Source organism: Manacus vitellinus, unplaced genomic scaffold (assembly GCF_001715985.3).
Source record: "Manacus vitellinus isolate BGI_N305 unplaced genomic scaffold, ASM171598v3 scaffold_57_pilon, whole genome shotgun sequence".
NCBI classification, from domain to species: domain Eukaryota; kingdom Metazoa; phylum Chordata; class Aves; order Passeriformes; family Pipridae; genus Manacus; species Manacus vitellinus.
The window spans coordinates 2,783,990-2,806,032 of NW_021940666.1; the positions used below are offsets into that span (position 1 = coordinate 2,783,990).

General features: G+C 46.1%; 3 protein-coding genes across 3 annotated transcripts; all 3 read left to right on the forward strand.

Annotated features, from left to right (window-relative positions):
* Positions 1-5,325: 5,325 nt before the first annotated feature.
* LOC108644216 (olfactory receptor 1509-like) lies at positions 5,326-6,484 on the forward strand. Its single transcript, XM_018088499.3, has one exon. It carries the CDS (start codon positions 5,530-5,532, stop codon positions 6,454-6,456), a length of 927 nt encoding a protein of 308 aa, XP_017943988.2. The 5' UTR covers positions 5,326-5,529; the 3' UTR covers positions 6,457-6,484.
* Positions 6,485-11,848: 5,364 nt separating this feature from the next.
* Positions 11,849-12,856, forward strand: LOC103765192 (olfactory receptor 5V1-like). The gene has a single exon (XM_008932156.4). It carries the CDS (start codon positions 11,849-11,851, stop codon positions 12,854-12,856), a length of 1,008 nt encoding a protein of 335 aa, XP_008930404.4.
* A 2,891-nt stretch (positions 12,857-15,747) lies between these two features.
* On the forward strand, positions 15,748-16,722 carry LOC103756072 (olfactory receptor 151-like). Its single transcript, XM_025896052.2, has one exon. It carries the CDS (start codon positions 15,790-15,792, stop codon positions 16,720-16,722), a length of 933 nt encoding a protein of 310 aa, XP_025751837.1. The 5' UTR covers positions 15,748-15,789.
* The last annotated feature ends 5,321 nt before the right edge of the window (positions 16,723-22,043 follow it).

The window sequence follows — 22,043 nt, forward strand, 5'->3', positions numbered from 1 at the left end:
TTGGAGGCACAAATTCATGGGAGAATAATAATAAAAAAGAATTGTTTAGCAACTATTCCAGTAGTCAAGATAACCCCTTACTTTAAGTAGGGTTGAAGGTTACAAGGTGTTCCCAGCCCAAGACAGGGTCAGGATAACACACAAAAATGTCCTTTATAACAAACACACACAAAAAAATTAAAATATATAATTGCTTTTAGCTTGTGTAGTATTTATTTGTGTAAATAAAATGCATATATGCTTCCCCCTTCCCCTATAGAAGCCTCTGACCTGAAAGATTTTCTCTTCGGTGTTGGGATAAATTGTGGGAAGGGGTGGGGGAAGCCTGGAAGTTGGATTTTGGATTTCTAATGTGGCTCAAACTGCCACAATAACACACACACACACAAAATACTAAAAATTTTTAAAAATCAATTTTTAAATGCTTTGGAGGTGAACACCAATGGAGTTTTTAGTGGTCTCATTTCTGCGTGCTGCTGAGCAAGTATTCCCCCAGAGCTTATGGAAGGTGTCACTGAAGGCAGCATTAGGCTTCTCCACATTTTATTAAAAATTCTTACAAAAACTTCAGACTTGAGCTAAAAAGTTGCTTCTGTGCTTTACACTGTGGCAGTAAAAATTACTGATAGGAAGAGAGGAATTCACCACAAACCTTTCCAAATTTTTGAAGTCATTTCCTGTGTTACTTCTTGTTTCAAATTTATATTCATCAGGCATCTAAGGGATAACATCTGTAGCACAGGTGTGATTTTTGTGGGGGTTTTTTGTGCAGTGGTAAGAGCGAGTTAATAAGAAATAAGGATGCAGATGAGAAATATTAGCTTAGGACAGAAAGCAGAATTTACATAAATTTATAGGAAATTTATATATATGAGACATGTATGAGACATCCTACGTAAGAGGCATCTTTACTCCAACACTTCTCTCCAGACACTCCCCTAAGAACTATCCAAAGAACAATTTGAGCTCCTTGTCCACTGATGATTTCTGACAAAACTTATTTTGCCTCTGGGATCTCCTTACTCCTGAGAGTCTTGGGCTTCTGCTACAGAAATAATTGTTCTTGTAGATGCTCTCGCAGGTTGGGGTTTTTTTCCAGACTGGGGAATTGAGACAGAGAGTTGGGCTGTTCTTTTCAGCCACTGCAGGGCTCAGAGTTGGCAGAGATTTCCACTTGCTTTCACAACTTCTAAGCAGCAAATTGCAGCTGAGACATTCTGATGAAACCCCCTGAAGTGCTTTGGGGAGGTCCTCAGAGGAGTGACAGCAAGAGAGCTCTCAGTGGAAATGTTTGGAGATTGTCCCTTGGTTTTGTTCAGGCCTGGCTGAAATCCTGCCCTTGAAAAGCAGCATTTCTGGTGAGTGACTTTTGTGGGGTCTATTTTATGATTGAGAAAAAAAACCCCTCAATTACAGCTTTAGAATCACAGGATGGTTTGGGATGAAAGGCACCTCCAAGCTCATATTGTTCTGACTCTCCCTGCCAGAGGCAGGGACACCTTCGACTAGATTGGGTTGCTCCAAGCCTCACCCAATGTGGTCCTGAGCACTTCCAGGGATATCACACAGGAGTGATCCTTGTGTAGTGCGGGGCAATGCTGCAAAGGTGAATTTGTGTGTGTTTGTCAGGAAAGGAGGGTCACCAACAGCTCGTTCACTCCCCCAGTGTCACTACAGGTGTGTTTAGGAGCTGTTCAGGACTAAGTCCAGCACCTGCCTCTTATTTTTACCACCCTTCTCAACTAAATAATCTGAACTTGCTATTACTTGTGTCAAGAATACATTCTGACTCAGATAGCACTCTTATTCCTTTAGGAAAGTATTGACTTGAACTTGAAATTGTCCCAAAAATACAGCAAAAAAAAAAAAAAGCAGAATATTTAACATGTCAGAGGTCAGTTTGTGCATGTTCTGATCCTGCCTCAGGTCTGATGTCATTCCTGTTGTCTCTTTTCTGGGCTCCAGGTCTTGCCTGAGTGGTGTCTAGGGAGAACACAAACAGTGGGACCCAGTTCATCCTCCACAGACTGACATAAGACAGGAGAGGAGCAGAAGTCTGCTTCTTGTTCTTTTTACTCTTCTACATCACTATCATTTTTGGAAACCTGCTCATCATCATGACTATAAAGACAAGTGACAGGCATGGTTGATCTGTCTGTTGGAGCCCCTCTGCTCTGAAGACAGGCTAGGACAGCTGGGGGTGTTCAGCCTGCAGAAGAGAAGGCTCTGGGGAGACCTTAGAGCCCCTTGCAGTGCCTGAAGAGGCTCCAAGAGAGCTGGACAGGGACTTTGGACAAGGGCCTGGAGTGACAGAACAAGGAGGACAAGCCATTTCCAGTACAGAAATGTAGAAATGACCCCAGAATCTCACAACTCTGGGCAATGCCCTTCTACTGCAAATTGACTGGCTGTGGTCAAGGCATGAATTTTCTAAAAACTTCTATTGGCAGAGGAATGAGATGTCCTTAAAATAGTTGACAATTCACTCATTTGACTGAAGGTAACTGGTGACACATGGAGATGAAATACAGCAGCAAGTCCTTGGCAGAAGAGGAAGGGTTTATCTTCACTGTGTAAAACTAAACCCAGGGGTGCAGTCAATAAGGTTTTCTTTCTGGATTGGAGGAGCAGCCCCTGAAGATGGAGCAGAAATGGCCTTCAAATTCAATAATCACATTCATTCTTTTTAGAGATTACATGCTTTCAGAGACTAGATTCTAGGCTTTAAAATTCATGCCATGGGTTTGATTCCTTGGCTGGCTGCTGGAACACTCCCACAGCCCCTCTCTCACTCATCCTCAACTGGATATGGGAAGAAATTGAAAGAAAAAAATCGAAATAAAAAATGCTGAGATAAAGATGGGGGATCTCTTCTCAATTAACACCATGTCTGGAAGAATCAGTTCAATCTGATTTGAACTTGAGCCACAGTTCTCAGGGACATATCCCCACTGATATGATGGTCTGCCCAGACCTTCCTTTGACTTGGGGATTGAACATTCATATTTGGTTGTGTTTACATCTCATCCTGGTGAGGCATTGATCCAGTCTATCCCTGGGAAACCAGGACTCCCTGTCCTGGCCCTGAATCTCTCTGATCTCAAGCAACATTTCCTGCTGCCTCACACTGGCTCAATGCACAGATCAGTGGTAGAACCCTACATTTGCCATTTTATTACTAGAAACTTCAGGCTTTTTTTCATACAAAGGTCTTGTGAGTGCTTGGAAGTGTGTGGTGTTTTCTCCTCTCTTCATCAACCCCCAGGACTCCACTCACAAAAGGTCCTCAAGTGACTTGGGACCCAACCAAGGGACCCAACCAGCAAAACTATTTAATAAGGCCCTCAGGGACCTGCTTGCAGTTTGCTAATGACACATTTCTCTCAGGTCCAACTCTCTTTTGCCTGTGTTTAGTCCCCAGTATGTTCCAGGAGTATTTATAGGCTGTGCTGGGGTGGGGTGACTTCAGGGAGAAGGAAGATGCGGGAAATGCAGAGCTCAGTTCTGAAAGCCTTGGAGATGTTCCCTCATTGGATCTCTCAGTGTAAGTGACAGACAGAAAACAGGACATTGATGCCATCACAGTAAAACCTGCCTGGCAAGAAAAAAAAACTGCCTTGAAAAATACCTGAAGCAAGTTTCGATGCAACAAGAAAAATAAGAGCAAGGGTACAGGAATTGCAAGCAGGAGGAAGAAGAGTGGAACAATTCTCTGACCTGTCTGGTGAAGAACTCGGAACATGGAGTGAATGATTTCAAATGTTTTCAGGCGACAAATGTGGAGCTCAGAAAGTTGATGTAGCAACATTTAGGAACTGGGTACTGTAGGAAGCATTTTTTCTCTCCTTTCCTTATGTTCTTCATGTCAGCCATGTGTATTAAAGCACATGTGTGTTGTGTTTATTTATGTGAAAGGCAGAGAGAAATCCTTGGTAAAGTGTTGAAAAATATGCAGAAACATGTAAATGCTAAATGTTGGCCATTGGGATCCTTTAAGGCAGCTTTACTTAATGCTGATGGCATCCTAGACATCTGGCCTGGGGCAGGTATCTGCTCTCCATTTGCACTCAAGGACAGAGGGACAATCTTTGATGGGCTAAATCATCTCCCTGTGGTGTAATGACCTAATAAAGGTCAACTGAGCTGTGTCTTTAAGGTGTTTCTTCCTCTTTCTTGACTACACAGGAAGGCAGAGCTGCTACACACCAACTGTGATGCCTGTTCTGAGCTCTCTGTCTAGTACAACCTCGGGGTGGCTGTAGACTCTTCACCCTTTCTGCACCTCTGGAAAACTACAGAGACTGTGGGAAAGAGAGAGGGAAAAGTGGGATCATTCCTAAAGTGATGCCATGATTTGCAGACAGATATTCTGAATTCTGTGCTTGAGATCTACCAGAAAGGAGGAGAAAATAGAGCAAGACCTGAGGAAAGTGCAAAAGGCAAGAGGCACGCAAGAAAATCAGATTCTGGTTTCTTGCTAGTAACCTCCTGCTTGCTGAGTTAGAAACTCTTGGGCACAAATGAGCAGCAAAGGAATTTCCTGGTGGGATTGTAAATGGAAATGGGCATTCCTCTGCTGGTCCCATTGGAACCTCCCCAAGACAGTGAGTGTATTTGTCTACTGGAGAACTTTAACAATTCCTTTAAAAAATAAAGAGGTAGAGAAACTGGGCAGGGGTTTGCAGCTTCTGCTTTGTTAGAGACCCTAATTTTGGGAGGGAGGGTGTGTTCTGATAACAGCAGGCCTAAGGGAGCACTCAAGCTTCCAAACAGCTGCTGGCTCGGGGGAGAGCATTTCCAGTGAGGAACCTGCTTTCTGTGCATATATTTCCAGTTTCAGAGTGGATGAGCTAACTAGAGAGTCCTTTCCTCAATTTAGAGGAGAGCCATTAGGAAAAGAACATGCAGCATCTCGTGCCTGAGCCATATATTGTAGAGAAGATGCTTGAGCATGGCAGGATTTACTTCCATCCTAGCCCTTCCAATTCCCAGCAGATAAAAGGACACTGTAGCATTTTTCCAGCTCTCTATTCTGTGAGAGTAGGATGTGGTGGAATTGCCATCCCTTCAGGGTTTGAAGTGACATGTGCATGTGGCACTTGGGGACATGGTTGAGTGGTGGGCTTGGCAGTGCTGAGGGAAGGGTTGGACTCCATGATCTCAGAGATCTTTTCAACCTCAATGATTCCATGATTCTGGGATTCCTCCCTGACAGAATAGGAGCACACATTTGTCACAACAACTACAGTGCAGGAAAACAGTGGGTTCAGGGCTGAGGGTCAGTGTGGAGGGGTCAGAGATCTGAAACGGGAGTGGGAAGGCAGAGGAGCAGGGGACAGTGCTCTTTGCAAACGCTGCTCACTGTGATTTAGGACATGACACTGTGCTTTCTGTAGCAGGAAAAACAGCAGCAAATGCACGCTGCTGTCACCATCCATGACCCTTGGAGCTGTAGCACATTCCCTTCTTCTGCTGGCCAGCCCATGACTGCCCCTCAACACCTGTGCCATGGGAGCCTGAGCTGCAGCCATGGCACGGAGCAACTTCTCCCAGGTGACTGAATTCATCCTCCTGGGGCTCTCTGACACCAGGGAGCTGCAAGTTGTCTTGTTCACCATCTTCTTCCTGGCCTACACCATGGTTCTGCTGGGGAACCTTCTCATCATTGTGACAGTCAGGACTGACCCCAAGCTCTCCTCACCCATGTACTTTCTCCTCTGCAACCTGTCCTTCCTCGATATCTGCGGGACCTCTGTCACCGTTCCCAGGATGCTGGTGGACCTGCTCTCCCACAGGAAGGCCATTGTGTTTGAAGGCTGCATCGCCCAGCTCTTCTTCCTGCACTTTGTTGGCTCCTCGGAGATGTTCCTCCTGGCCGTGATGGCCTACGACCGCTACACGGCCATCTGCAAGCCCCTGCACTACACGGCCATCATGAGCCGCTGGGCCTGCTGGCTGCTGGTCTGCTCCTGCTGGGCAGGGGGGTTCCTGCACTCCATCACCCAGACTTGGCTCACAATCCAGCTCCCCTTCTGCGGCCCCAACACCATCGACAGCTACTTCTGCGACGTGCAGCCCGTCATCCGCCTGGCCTGCGCCGACATCTACCTCACCCAGTGGCTCATGGCCTCCAACAGCGGCCTCATCTCCCTGGGCTGCTTCCTGCTGCTGCTCACCTCCTACACGCTCCTCCTGCTCTCCCTCCGGGGACGCCTCACCCAGGGCCACTGCAAGGCGCTCTCCACCTGCGCCTCGCACCTGCTGGTCGTCACCCTCTTCTTCCTGCCCTGTATCTTCATCTACCTGAGGCCCCCCTGCACCTTCCCCTTCGACAAGTACGTCTGTGTCATCTACACCATCTTGTCCCCGCTGATGAACCCCCTCATCTACACCCTGAGGAATAACGAGGTGAAGGAATCCATGCAGAGGCTCTGGAAGTGCTGCAGCATCTTCTGAGACTTGCACCTGGCGTGACGTTCCTACAGACTGATGGCTTGGTGACTAATGCCTCCACCCTTCAAATTAGGTGTGTGGATATATACACACACATATATAAATATTCATATTAAAAATCCATGTTGAAAAATTGAAACTTTTTAAAATATTAAAAATCCACGTTGAAAAAACCAAAACTTTCTAAACTGTTTCATTCGTGTGGGATCATAAGTTTCAACTAAATAAATCAAGCACAAGCATTTCCTCTCTCTCTGCCGTGCTGTTACTGTGCTGTGACAGCAGATGGCAGAGGCACATGCACTTAGTGTCCCCAAATTCCCCCACTGACACCGATGTTCTCAGGTGAAGGCAGAGACAGTGCAGACATTGTTTGTAGGATTTTCTTCCGACATATAGGGATGGGAACTCTTTTAACCTTTCAGAACATAGTCCTAATTCTCTCACTGAAGTGCATTATTAAAAACATATAAGAGACAAAATATAGAGGAAAGAGAGGGATTTTGGACAAGAACATGCAGTGACAGGCCAAGGGGGAATGGCTTCACACTGACAAAGGGTGGGTTTCAATTGGATGTTAGGAGGAAATTCTTCCCTGTAAGGGGAGTGAGGCCCTGGCACAGGATGCCCAGAGAAGCTGTGGCTGCCCCATCCCTGCAAGTGTTCAAGACCATGTTGGACAGGGCTTGGAGCAACCTGGGCTAGTGGAAGGTGTCCCTGCCCATGGCAGGGGGTGGGACTGGATGATTTTTACAGTTCCTTCCAATCCAAACCATCCAGGGATTCTGTGATCCTATGAAGGAGTGACAAAATCCAGCATTCTGCCTGGGGAGATAACAACAGTGTCTGGGGAAGAAGATTAAGGAGAAGGCAGTAGGATTTTGTTCTGTGATGTGTTTTTAATAAGCAACATTTCCACCTCACAGTAATTAAGTTTCTCTATTTCTGAGGGCAGCAATGACATCACCAAATCCATCAGGGTTGGAAGTGCAGTGGCTGCACCAACCAGAATGATTTAGGATTGGATTCATCCCATCAAAATTAGAATCACAGAATTATTTATATTGGAAAAGCCCTCTAAGACCAGCAAGTCCATCCCTTCCCCCAGCACTGCCAAGGCCACCACTAACCCACAGCCCCAAGTGCCACATCCACGTGCCTTTTAAATCCCACAGCGATGGTGACTCCACCACTGCCCTGGGCAGCTGTGCCAGGGCTGGACAACCCTTCTAGGAAGAAAGTTTTCCCAATATCCAATCTAAATTGTTGCAAAGGAAGTGGGAGGTTCAAATTCCTCTCTTAAATTAGCCCTCACTCTCACACCAGCAGAAAGAAGAGGAAGATCAGAAGCATCAGGGAGTCCCTGATCCTCCTGCTTAAGAGAGATTTCCACCTATCTCCCACCTTGATGCAAATCAGACTTCATTTGAATGGTGAATTCCTACTTAGAATCATGATTGGATCACCATGGAATGGTTTGGATTGGAAGGGAGTTTTTCTCTTTAGTATTAGAGGGAAATGCTGAAATATTAAAATGTCCTCCAGGTCAATTGGGTAAATTTCAATGGAGAAAAAAATTAAAATGTATCCCTGTGATAATTTTTAAGAATTCCAATCAAGTTTTTATTAGACATTTCAGAATGTATATTATAGAAATCACAATCAATCTTATCATATTTCATAAAATTCTGGTTTAGATGGCATAAAATTAGGCAGGAAATCACACCCAGAGACTGGTCACCCAGTTTTGGACTACATGTTTTGTGTTCCAATGACATCTCCCAGCTCAGCTTTAACAAAAAACCAAATGAAAATTCCATCTTTTTGGGAGCTGGTGTCTCAATACAAGGATGGGACTTGGAATAGCCTGGTCCAGTGGAAGGTGTCCCTTCCCATGGCAGGGGGTTGGAGTGAACGAGCTTTAAGGTCCCTTCCAACCCAAACCATTCTGGGAAGACAAACAATTCAATGCAATTGATTTTTCTCTCCAGGAAACATCTTGGCATGACTTTAATAAGGCCTCAGTTGGTGCTGTTAAAAAGTTGGGCCTGACAAATTGCAAAGGTGCAACTTTGGCAGTTGAGTTTGGAAGCGTCTGGAAATTGGCTCCACTGCGCATCATTAAAACCACAAGTTCTTTCTCTCCTGGAAATTAGCAGCTCTGAGCTCACTGTCATCCAGAGGACAGGGGAAAATGGCCTCAAAGGGCAAAAATATTCCCTTGACAACTGCTAGGATCTCTACAATGCTTTTGTTAAATGCCAAGTCAACTGAAGAAATCCCCGTCTAATCAATTTTGTTTCAAGACCATGGGACTGAAACACAAATGGACATCAGAGAAAAGGGACTGCAGTCAGTCTGGGCTCACCATAAGCATTTCTAGGTGGAAAACTCAAGGCTTAACAAGGCTGGGTAGTCCCAGAATGGTTAAAATCAAATCCCTTTGCTTGTGTTACACTGGGGATGGTCCTGGTGTGGCAGGAGGGGAGGGCAACAGGGCTAATCCAGCATATCATCAACTGGGGCACATCTGCATTCTGCAAATAGAGAATTTTTTTCTCTGTTTTGGGGGTGTTTTGTGTGTTGTTTTTTAATAACTGGTTTTAGAATAGAATAGAATGTAAGAACTGGAACTTTCAACTGTGCCTCCTCAGCCAGGGATTCCTTCTTGAGTCCACAGCTCACAAATTGCCTTGTACCAAGTGGCTTGGAATGACGGAGCAATTTGGATGAACAAGACACAGAAAGAGTTTTCACTGGGCTGCCCATATCAGCAGCTCCTATGGGATGGCAACATTAAAGGCATTTTTACACCACCCAAGGATCTCCAGGCTGCTTGGAGGCATTGCAAGATGAGGAATACGAGTGGGATTTTTATTGACTGGTTTACCCTGAGGCAGAAAGCTTAGCCCAAAGACCATCCTGTCTTTCTACTTCTATTGACCCAACTAAAAATACCCCTGGAAATACACACTGGAGCACTGGATGCAGAGCTGAGAGCCAGTAGTCCAAAAAGTAGTCCTGGGTGAGTGGCACCTTGATTTTGTGGGAGGTATTGCCCTCTCATGGCTGTTCAATGAAAAGTTGGGTCCCAGGCAGTGGAAGTGACATGAAGCCAGTGTAGGAAAATGGAAAGGCACAGCCCTCCTTCTCCTCACAGCTATGCATGGGATTGATCCCCTTGTTGCATCCCTTTCTGGCCTCTGGCTTTAACACAAAATTATTCTCTTCATTCTTTCTTGCAAAACTTCATGGGAAGTGTGAGGGTTTATGGTCCTTGGGCCAACTGCAGCACACAGGCAAAGACCTGGACCACGTGGATTTATTCCAGACCCTTGGATAACTCCAATGTAGGGAATCCCAGAATGGTTGGGGTTGGAAGGGACATTAAAGATCATCGTGTTCCAGTGCCCTGCCATGGGCAGGGACACTTTCCACTAGACCAGGTTGCTCCAAGGCCTGTCCAACCTAGCCTGGAAAACTTCCAGGGATGGGGCAGCCACAGCTTCTCTGGGAAACTTGTGCCAGGAACTCCTCATCCTCACAGGGAGGAACTTCTTCCTAATATGTCCCTTAAATCTCTCATCCTTTAGTTCAAAAGTGTTCCCCCTTGTCCCATGGAAGATGCCTTAATTTTGAAAGAGTCACAGCCTGCAAACACAGCAAGCAAGCTTGAGAAATGATTGACAGGCAGTGTCATTCATGGGAACAGGGCAGAAACTACAGGCAGGTATTGCTGCAATAGGAACAGGCCTGTTCCTAGTCCTGGACATCACATGGGAAGTGATTCTCCCATAAACTAAGGCAGGGATGCTTTCTGGAACCAATTTTTTGATAGCTCTCCAAAAGCAGTGCTGATCATTTGAGTTCCTTCCATTTCCAGCCCCCTTGGGCAACATTCTGAAAAAAAAAAACCATACATGCAATTATGGTAACACCCAAAAAAGCTTCAGAGACACTTGTCCCCAGACACACCTTCTTGTTTATAAACCTCATTAAAGAGGAGAGGTGCTCACCCTGGCAGCCCAGCCAGCCCTTCTGCCAGTGCTCACGGTGGTCTGGGTGAATATTGCTACACTGCCCAACCTGGACTCATCTCTTCCTTCACAGTGAGAGAATTGTTCTGTCCTATGTAGATATTCCAATCCGATGGTGAAGGAAGAAAAAGGAGGGTTTTATTTCCTGGGGATACTCAGGACTCTCTATTACCTGTCGTTAATTCTGTGGAGCAGTGAGTATTTCTGGGTTCTTTCTGTGGTATTTCACCTGGATGAGTTCCCCATCTGGAGAACCTGCCTTTTATTTCTGTTGACTAAAATATTCCCTTCTGTACTTTAAGCTCTGACTTTGGTCCCTCTCAAGCTTCTGTGAGAACATGAGAGCACAGAGGAGCCTGCCTTGGAAGGGATATCATAATCACCTGTTAAATCTCTGTACCAATGAAATCTCTTACAAATGAGAACGTGGGACAATAGTCACACCAACAGCCCCATAATCAAGCTCTAATCTCCAGAAAGGAGGCACTTATTCTGAACTTTGCTTTATCTCCCTATAGAGCTGATATGGAAATCCTTACCATAAATCCTGAGTTACATTCCAGGAAGCAATGCAGGATAAATGGGAAGACCCTTGAATGCCAAATGTAGTCTTCTTTGAATTGAAAAAAGAGTGAAAGTCCAGAGAGATCCTAAGAGGACAAATTCTGTTATGGAAGTCTAGAGGGCAAAATGTAGAGAAAGGTGGGAAGTCTTGAATTGGATACCAGATTAGATCTCTTTTGACATCCCACTCGGTGAACCTGAAAGAACCAAAATCATAGAAGCACAGAATGGTTTGGAAGGAAGGGACCTTCAAGACCCTCTAGTTCCAACCCTCTGCCATGAGAAGGGACATTTTTCTCTTGATTATTAGGGCTTTAATTCTTCTGTGGTAGCATTACTCCTCTAAAAATAAGTTTTAGTTTCAGCTGGTAAACTAGACACCTTTGGGGACACTGTTATCACGAAATAATTTATGCTGAAAGGCTTTCTAGGGATCTGTACCCCACTCTCCTCACTCTGACAACCTTCAAAGACCACTCACCCTGCCTGCAACTGTGTCCAACTAAGCTGGACACCTCAGACAAGGTAAAACCAACTTTCAGCTCTTCAGGCTGAGATGACAACTTGCAAGAATTCAACATTTTGGATTCATGCCTTTGAAGCTTAATGCCTCCATTTTTCCTTTCACACTAGGTAGAGGTGGGTCAGATTTAGATTTGGAGTGTGGCAATGCAAGCTTGCAAATGTTTTTGAACTGCAAAACAGACCCCTTGCACTCTTCAGAAGGCGGGTGCAAATTTGACTAAGTCCCAACTTTTTCTCTCTTCCAGGGAAACCTCTGTCTCCTTTCCAGAATGAAAGACAAGATGCAGAGGCACAACCTCTCAGCAGTGTCTGAATTCATTCTCATCGGCCTTTCTGATGCTCCACACGTCCGTTTGCTCCTCTTTGTGCTGTTCCTGACCATTTATTTGGCCACCATGGCAGGCAACATCACAATCCTCCTTGCTGTCAGCACAGACACCCGCCTGCACAACCCCATGTACTTCTTCCTGGGCAACTTAGCCTTGCTGGATATCTTATGTCCTACTATCACCGGGCCCAAGATGCTGGGGGCTTTGTTGCTTGACAACAAGGGCATTTCCTTCAAGGGCTGCCTCTTCCAGCTCTTTTTTCTCATTCATGTGGTAGGCACAGAGATCTTCCTCTTGGCTGTCATGGCCTACGACCGCTACGTCGCCGTATGCCACCCCCTGAAGTACCCGAACATCATGAGGATGAAGCTGTGTGCTCACCTGGCCATTGGCACCTGGCTGGTAGGGTTTTTGAACTCCCTCCTGCACACCTCTTTGGTTTTTACCATGCCTTTTTGTGACTCCAACCAAGTGGACCAATATTACTGTGACATTCCTCCTGTGCTGGGCCTCTCCTGCTTGTCTACTTGGAGCAGGGAACTGGTGATTCTGGCAGTCGCTGGGGTGCTGGGGAGCGGCGCCTTTGTGCTCACTCTCACCTCTTATCTCTACATCCTCCTGGCCATCCTGGCCACCAACTCCTCCCAGAGCAGGCACAAAGCCTTCTCCACCTGTGCTTCTCACCTGACCGTGGTTTGCCTTTTCTATGGGACCACCATCTGCACCTACGTGCGCCCTTCCTCCACCTACTCACCTCTGCGGGATAGGATCGTTTCCATGCTCTATGGAATCCTCACCCCCCTGCTCAACCCCATCATCTACAGCCTGAGGAACAAAGAGCTGAGAAGTGCCCTAAGGAGAGGGATCAGACAGCTCAGAAGGGCTGTCACAGCACAACAACACCTCGCCCGGTCTCGGGCGTCCTCTGCAGCTCCAGCAGTTGGATAGGAACTGCAGCTTGTGACTGACCTTCTAAAAATTAGATGCTGCAAGCCAAACTCATTGTTTGGGGCTCAAAACTTCTCCTCTGGGCTCAAAACTCCTTTTCTGGGCTCCCTTTGCAGTTAGCAGGGAGAACTGTGCACCTCCAGAGGGCCAAGCGGATGGCACAGCTTTGGGTCACGGTCACAGCAGGAGAAGACCTCAGTTGGGAAGGTTTTTCTCCCCTGAGCCCAGAGGAAGGTTAGGTGAGAGCACACAGGCGTTGGATGCATATTTTAGACCCCACTGCCGGGATCGGCACTGGGGCTCTGTCCCTGTCGCCATTCTCAGCACGGCCAGCAGGGGGCGCTGCCGGCCCCGGCTGTCCTCCCCTGAGGCCCCGGGTGCGGGAGAGGCCGAAAATGGAGATTTCCCCCCACCCAGCAGGGGAGGGCAAAGGGGAAAGAAGGGCCCTTTCGTTCCCACTAAACTCACGCTGGCTGCGGCTGGCTGCGGTCACGACTGCCCCTTTTTCATCGATGAATTCTGAGCAGATTCAGGTTGCAGACAGAGCAGCGCGCAGGCAAGACGAGGCTGGAGAGCAGCCACATGACCAGGTCGAGAGCAAAACGGGCTCAGAGCTTTTCCAACACACCCCCCCTGCCTCCGACAAGGCAAAAAGTGAAGTGCCACTTTCCAAGGAGAGGAGGGGAGAAAAACTCCCCACCCACCCCCACCCCAGCCCCAGCGAGGGGTATCAGCCTGGAATGTAGTTCTGCCAGCCAGCTCCTTTGGGGAGGAAGAAAGGCAGAAAACTGTCCTCCCACTTCAACATCCCTCCCCCACATGCAGCAGGGGAAAGAAAAATTCCTCTTTGGTTTTTTAGAACAAGTAAACCCAGGACACCTGGAGACTGCATTCGATGTTGGCACCCGGAACTTTCACCATGCTTAGCTCAAGGACAATAATTCCTTTCCAACACAACCATCCCTCCACCCAGTTCAGGCAAGTCAGGCCTTCAGTTCAGTGCTGCCTGAAAGACACCCAGTGCTGAGCTCTTTTAGTGCTTCATGACTTCAAGGTCTCCAAGGAAAACACCTTGGTGACAAGATGCCTCTATCCTGGTCAATTCTACAGGGTTTGTGCTTCCATGAGCAGATGGCAGAAACAGAGAGCTTTCTACCATGTTTGCGGGCCGAAATTGGAGATAAAAATCCTTGATCCCTTTTCAAATGAAATCCCAAATCTATTAAATTAGGTTTTATGGATTAGCCATGAAATCTCACTCCTCTCACTCTCTCTCCTTGCTGGGTATATGTTGTTTGCTGGAATCCTCCATTCCCTTTGGACTGAAGAGGAAAAACACAGAGGGTTTCTTTGTGTGCAAAAGGAAGTTTTACACGTCTTCTATGGTCAGGAGATATATATATTAAATGTATATCCTGTTAGATTTGTCTCCCAAGGGTTTCTATTTAACCTAAGTGGCCACTGCAAAAATAAACTCGGGTTTCCAGTAATAAACCGTTGGCCCATTAATAAACAGTTGCTGCAGTTTATTTGCCAGAAACACAGGGAGAAAAAGTTCTTCCAAATCAAATCCTTCCACAAAATGCATGGTCTTGTGCTTTTTGATTTCTTCCAAACTTATATCTGGAAGCAGAATCAATCACCCTACACACATATTATTGCTGATACTTTGACAAATTCCCCAAACAGAAAACTTCCGAGAGAAATCCCTTCGGCATGCCCTTGGAGGAATCTCACTCTCTTTTCCAGGAGCCCTGGAGAGGCTGTGATCATTTATCCCATGAGCATGGACTCCATTCTGCCTTCATAAAGACCTGTGCAGCCTGTTTTTTGCCTGTGGCATAATAATTGGCTCTGAAAATAACATGGAGACCTGTGGAAGGGGAGAGAGTGGGTGAATTGCTGCTACAATGCTGGAGGTAAAGTCTTGACTGCCTTTACTCAGTCTCTGTTAACAGTTATATCAACTTGTGCATGGACAAAATCTTCCACCAGCCCCTGCCTGATGGTGCTACCTGCCTGTAGTTTCCCTGGAATGGAGGAGAACTCTGAAAAACTGAGGAAACTCTGAGGTAAGGCAGGAAAATTAAGGATTTGATTAAGAACTTAGTGCTTAAAAATGCAGCAAAGAGGAAGAGAAGAGGAGAAAAAGGACAATACATGTTGGAGAACACTTTTACACAAGAATTCATGCAGATTCAATGGCACAAGAGTCTGCAGTTTCAAGTCTGGGTGAAGACTGTAGAGGATGAGGAACTGAGGGAAGGTTTCAATTACAAGGGTTGGAAATATCTAATCCAGTGGCAATACCTGATCACTGTTCTCCCAGTAACACAGGTCCCAAAACGAGAATATTTACTGACCAAAAGCAAGCTGCAGACACATTCCTGGAGTGTATTTCACCTCAGGAGCTGCAGGAGAAGAGAAATCTAAAGAAATGAATAAATTCTCTGTTACTTAATTACAAGGGGCGCTGGGTTTTTAAATGCTTTCATTAGGTGGTGAGACCTTGTATTAACTGTAGGCTTAGGGTATTTGAAATGAAGTAATAGTTTGAAATACAGGAAAATTCATCAGTGTGAATAAGGGTACAGGGTTGCAACTGTGAGCAGGATATTTGTGAAGCATTTAATCTGTCCAAAAATGTCCTTGTACAGATATGGGGTTTGAAACTGGAAGGGAATCAGGTCAAAGGGGACAACCTACTTTCTATAAGGACTTAAGGAAAAAAAACTTGTAAGATCTGCTGATGCTTCTTCCAGAGATGGAAGAAGCATTTCTGTCATAGTAAGAAAAAAGTCAGCAGTTCTTCCATTTTTTTCTTTTCCATTTAAATTCAGTGCCAGCCCCAGCTTTTTTACATTGATATTTACGAAGTGGGAATTGCATCAGAAATTATTTCACCCTGCTCGTGTCTCTGCAGGAATGGAAGGATGGCTGATGGGAACTGCACCGAGGTGCCCCAGTTCACCCTCGCAGGACTCACCCAACACCCACAACTGAAATTCCTCCTCTTTGGGCTCTTCCTGGGCACCTACACGCTGACATTAGCGGGGAACCTGGGCCTGATCGCCCTCATCAGGGTCAGCCCCCGCCTCCACACCCCCATGTACTTTTTCCTCAGTGCCTTGTCCTTCCTGGACATTTGCTACTCCTCCACCATCAGCCCCAGGATGCTGCTGGACCTCCCAGCAGACACCAAAGCCATTTCCTTTGCCGGCTGCCTCGCGCAGCTCTACTTCTACGCGGCGTTCTGCACGGCCGAGGTTTACCTGCTGGCAGCCATGGCCTACGACCGCTACGTGGCCGTCTCCAAGCCCCTTCTCTACGAGCTCATCATGTCCCCCGTGCTCTGCACGAGGCTGGTGGCCGGTTGTTTCCTTGTGGGGCTGCTGAGCGCGGCCACCCACACTGGCGCGGCACTCCGGCTGTCCTTCTGCGGCCCACTGCTCATCGACGACTTCTACTGCGACGGGCCACCGCTCTTCCTCGTCGCCTCCACGGACACGCGCCTCAACGAGGCTCTGGTGTTTGTCCTGGCGGGGTTCAACATCGTTGCCACCAGCCTGCTCATCCTCGGCTCCTACGCCTGCGCCGCGGTGGCCGTGGGCAGGATGGGCCCCGGCGCGGGCCGGCGCAAGGCCTGCTCCACCTGCGCCGCCCACCTGGCAGCCCTCGGCATCTTCTACGTCTCTCTCGCCTTTAACTACATGCAGCCCAGCTCGGCCCACTCGCTGAGCAGCAAGAAAGTGGCGTCTGTCTTCTCCACCATCGTAGTGCCCTTGGTGAACCCTGTGCTTTACAGCCTGAGGAACCAGGAGGTGAACAATGCCCTCAGTAGCTTCATCAGGAGGACAATGTACTGATGAAAGACTACCTTCTGTTGTTTCCCTGGGTTTTTCCTCTTTAAGGAGAATGTCTCATGTAGAGGAGACTGAGGGGAGTCCTCATTGCAGTTACAACTTCCTGGGGAGGGGAAGAGGAGGGGTAGACACTGATCTCTTGTGGTGAGCAGGGACAGAACCCAAGGCAATGGCCTGAAGTTGTGTCAGGGGAGCTTTAGGTTGGATGTTAGGAAAAGGTTCTTCTCTCAGAGAGTGGCTGGGCACTGAACAGGCTCCCCAGGGCAGTGGTCACAGCACCAAGGCTGACAGAGCTCAAGGAGTGTTTGGACAATACTCTCCTGCTCATGGTGTGACATGGGAATGGTCCTGTGCAGGGCCAGCAGCTGGACTCCATGATCCTTCCCTTCCAACTCAGCACATTCTTTGATTCTGTGAGTCTGGGAGGTCTTTGAGACTGTTGCCTCCAAGAGCATTTGGGACGTTGTTACAGCTGAAAAATTAATTAGTCTGCTCTCAAACTCTGTCCACTAATAAAGTTGCATCACTCTTGTCTCACGTACAAACTTCTTGCCCACTTACTCGACCTCGACTCTTCCCTTCTACCTGCCATGTGATAGTCATGATGCCACTGGGCAAAACAAGGGAAAAGGTGTCCAGGAGCCAGAGACGGGGACGCTCTGGATCTTCACACACAATCACAGGATGGTGAAAATTTGATGGGACTTCTGGAGATGACCTAGTCCTGCTCAAAGCCAGGGCAACCAGACAGGCTGCCAAGGAGTGTGTCCACTCTGAATAGGTTTAACCATGGGCACCCCACAACCTTTCTGGGGTTTCAGTCTTGATTGCCTTTATGGAAATAAAGCTTTTTTTTATGTTTCAACTGGGTTGTAGCATCATGGAATCACAGAGTGGTTTGGGTTGGCAGAGACCTTAAAGATGATCTTGTTTCAACCCCCTGCCATGGGCAGGGACACTTTCCACTAGACCAGCTTGCTCCAAGCCCCATCTAACCCCAGCTGTGGGCTCTGACCTGCAGGCAATTCTTTTCTGAGAGCAGCCCAGGAGGATCTTGACCTTCTTTCACACACGGACTGGCTCATGGGCAGCCTGCTGTCCCAGCAGGTCCCACTCCAGCCTTTCCTGCTGCCTGGGGTTATTCCTCCCGGGCTGCAGCACTTTGTTGAACCCCAGGAGGTCCCTCCTGACCCATTTCTCCAGCCTTTCCAGGTCTCTCAATGGCAGTACAACCTGCATGCAGTGGTTGCATTTCCCATCAGAATACTTGCAGCTACGTAAAACCATCAGGTTTTGGATATTTTAGATCTTCTGGCATCATCTTAAAACCATCACACTCTTTGGATAACCAGAACTCTTTGCTTTCTTTTCCATTTTTGGTAGGCAATTTGACTGAAAGCTGTATTTCCAGAGTGTTTGGTGAGCATGAATTCTAATTGCAATACTAAATGAAAAGTACTTTCAAAGGCAAGATAAAATATAAAGTTTTACTAATTCTCAACAAACTTATGTATCTCAATATTTTGGCTGAATCATGAAAGGATGCACTAACTCGTTTGTTGGCCACCTCTAGACCCCAAGATAGTCACAGTATAACTTCATATCCTTCCCTGAATACACTTTTCTGTGTACATAAAGCACACATTAAATGAGCTGTTTAAATTCATCTTCTGAGTCTTACTTTAATGTAAGTTTTCTTCTCTAGATTCTATTAAAAACCAGAGGTGCTTTTTCCCTTTCCTTAGCTCAGCACAGAACATGAAACAGTGGTCAAGGACAGAACTTGGGGCTTTTTATTTCCGTTTGGACATTTCTTTCCATGGAGATAGACTGAATTCCATCAGATGCCCTATTGCTCAGCCTCTCCTCAGGTGTGATTCCCCAGCACCATCTCAGGATGTGGATCCCCTTGTTGTCCTTGGTGTTCCTTGACTGCTTCCAGGTCACACTGAGGAGCTCACACCACCCTCCACCCCACTGCTGATTCAGGCAGGTGCCAAGAAGTTCTCCAAGAGAAATAAGGTGCTGATGTCCCTTTCCCTCACCCAAAAGCAGAGGTGAGGAACTTCAGGCTGTGGAGAAGTTGTCACAAAGTAAAGTGCTCTACAAGTTCTCCTTTCCTTTAACAAGGAGGAAAGTTTCCTTCTCCTTAGTGTCTGTGAACTTGTCCCCAGGGGCTTGTTAGAAGGATGAAGTAGGTCTGCCATGAGCTTCCTTAGAGGGTTTCAAGATCTTTAGAGGCTTCTTCAGGTTGCCCAGAAGGGCTTGTTAAGCTGAAGACCCTTGGGTGGCTGCTCCCAGGGGAGGGCCTTCTTTTGGGGAGGGTAATTTGGGATGGAAATAGATGTAATGACTGAGCTGCTGTTGGAGTTTGGGTCTGCTGAGGCTTCCCGTGGCTCATGCTATGACTTTTGCCTCCACCTGCTGCTGGAGGAGGCCTCTTCTTGATATTTTAGTTTTGCCTTCTCTGCCCTGTCTTTGACTCATGGGAAGAATTTAGTTTTTGAAAACTAAACACTCCTTTAGGTGTGGTGGGAGTCAGGGTTGGTCCAGGACAAGGCTGGTGTCTGGCTCTGGACAAACTTCCCTTTTCCTCTCTCACTCTGTGCTGATCATTTTTCCATTTCTCCTTGTATTTGCCCACTAAAAGCTTCATCTATCCAAGGGGTCACCTTACACTGTCCCAAAGAGATTTTTCAGGAGATGCAGACTTCCCCAGCACACAGCCCACCACGTCCAAACTCAGTTCTGGGCATCATTCAAGGCTAATTAATTAATTCATGCTCCTGGGAGGTGGTTGAAGGCTCCTGGTCTGAGATGGTACCAAACAGTAGGAATATCTGACCATCCCATTCTGACTGTTATCTTGATCCCCATTTTCACCTGAAATATCACCATGCTGTTGTTCTTCAGGTTAAAATGCTAAAGAAGATATTGGAGCCATTTTGAGTCTAACTCGGCTCAATTTTCAGGATCCATCTATTATTTAGTTTCACTTTTAGCTTCCACTCTCCATAACACTGTTTATTATTTTCATTTCAGACAGACCAAGACTTAGACTAAAATAGGTGGTTTAACATCCACAGAAAAAAAAAAAGGGAAAAAAATGAAAGAGGTTGTAAATTATTTACTTTTCTCTAAAAATACTGTCCACTTGTGGAATTCAGGTTGGGCTCTAGTTCTGGCTTTAAAATTTCCAAAATTCTGGGAATCAAAAAAAGTTACACTCAGTGTTTCAGTGCCATTTTGTCTTCCCTTCCCCTGATATTTTTTAATTCTGTATACAAAAGACAGAATCAGAGAATCAAGGCACCTTGTGCAGAGAGAGACTTGGTCCTCTTTGTAGTTCCCCTTTAAGTACTCGGCTTTAAGCGACTTTCAACTGAAAGAGGAAGGGTTTAGATCAGATATTGGGAAGAAATCCTTCCCTGTGAGGGTGGTGAGGCCCTGGCACAGGTTGCCCAGAGAAGCTGTGGCTGCCCCATCCCTGGAAGTGTCCAAGACTGGGTTGGACGAGGCTCAGACCAACCTGGGATAGTGGGAGGTGTCCCTGCCCACGGCAGGGGAGTTGGAAAATTATGGTCCCTCAGGTCCCTTCTGAACCACTCTAGGATTCTCTCATTCTATGAACACCAAAGTGCAAGTTAATTCCAGTGCATATTCTCCTTATTTCATCTAAAGATATTTTACATCCCTGACAGTCTTCCCTATTGGATCATTAAGAAGTATTTTAATTAATTAACACTCTACAGTCATCTGAGATTCTTGATTAATACTAGAGAAGTGATTAATACAGGCATGTGCCTGCTCCCTGAAATCATAACTGGGTCAGAAAAGACACACAGTCCTCTCCAGAACTCAGAGAAGCAATGTCCCCATGAGCCTACACAGAGATGTTTGTGCTCCGGATCCTTCTAGAATCTGAGGGATTATTTCTCTACATGTCAGGAATTTAAGCTTAGACAAGTAACTTTTAATTCTTTGCGTGATGAAACCCATACTAAGAATATCAAAGGAAAGAGCAGAGATATAAATAATCATCCAAACATGGTAGTTTTCCCCTCTTCTCCTGGATGGCCTTTCCCTCAAACCAGAGCATCCATCACATCTCTCTTAGGTGTCATAGTTTAGCCTCTGCCCAGAGCTTGGGAAGGTCCAAACACACCTATCACTGGCCACTGGAAACCTCTGTGCAGCTTTCCCATCTCTCCATAGACACTTGGTTGAAATGGGAGAAATAAACATCAGTTCTCCCATGGTATTTTGCTTTCTCCCACATGTAAGTCCTCAAGTATGTGATATGAACATTTATGTGCCCTCCACTGTGCACATGAACTAGGTGGAAGGAAGGAAAAGGCAAAAAAATGCAAATAAAGCTTCTTAGTTGGAGAATAATATATATATATTTAATATTTATGGAATGGTTGGGGTTGGAAGGGATTTTAAAGACCATCTAGTTCCAACTCTCCCACTAGAAGGTCAAGTCACAGTCAATTAATATCAACTCTCCTATGAAAGAACCAGGATTATCTCCTATTTTATCAACTAAATTTATATGAAGGGAAGAGATCAACTGCCTGCTTAATATAAGTAGCAAAGTAACAAGTTAAACTGCTTCAAATCTGTGTATAATTTCTGTATTATATCGGACTAGAACCAGCACCTTTAATTTGATAGGACCATAATCACATCGCCAAAAGTTCTAATGACTGCTGGAATTCCATTTTCTAAATTCTCACTTGGAGGTGCATTTAAAATTTTTCAATTTTAAATTTAATTTTCTTTTTTCAATTTCTAAGGACATTTTAAAAGTCTTTGCTTCAAGATAGCAGTGGCCTTGTATCCATGACTCCAGATCATGGGTTGAGAATCCAATTTTCTTCAACGTCCATCCTCACTTTTAGCAATGTTTTGATGCTTTAAAAACCACACTTTATGGGTCTCTAGTCATGATCTTTAGAGCACATAATGTCATTGAGATACTTCCACGCTGAGAAAACACCAGGAGCACTTTAATTGGTTGTTCTTCTCTTCCCTCGTGGTCTCCTGTGTCCAAAAGGAAGATATAAAACCTCTGACATCCCCCAAAAGAAGCATTTCCTGCATCCAGGAAAAAAACCTCAAATATTTCTTTAGCAGGTGAGTCTCTAGATGAGTAAAATTTCCTTCCATTCAAGAAGTTGTGTCTTAGTCTTGTTGACTGTGTGAATTTTGGATCCACCAAAGGAAAAGGCTGCTGCATCACCGTGCAACAAAATAAAGAATAAATACTAATATATGTTTAAAAAGGGGGAAATTTTTGTGGTTTTCTTAAATTATTATTT

Excerpts from the sequence above, each read along its gene's own strand:
- LOC108644216 (XM_018088499.3), top strand. The coding sequence starts at position 5,530 with ATGGCACGGAGCAACTTCTCCCAGGTGACTGAATTCATCCTCCTGGGG.
- LOC103765192 (XM_008932156.4), top strand. The coding sequence starts at position 11,849 with ATGAAAGACAAGATGCAGAGGCACAACCTCTCAGCAGTGTCTGAATTC.
- LOC103756072 (XM_025896052.2), top strand. The coding sequence starts at position 15,790 with ATGGCTGATGGGAACTGCACCGAGGTGCCCCAGTTCACCCTCGCAGGA.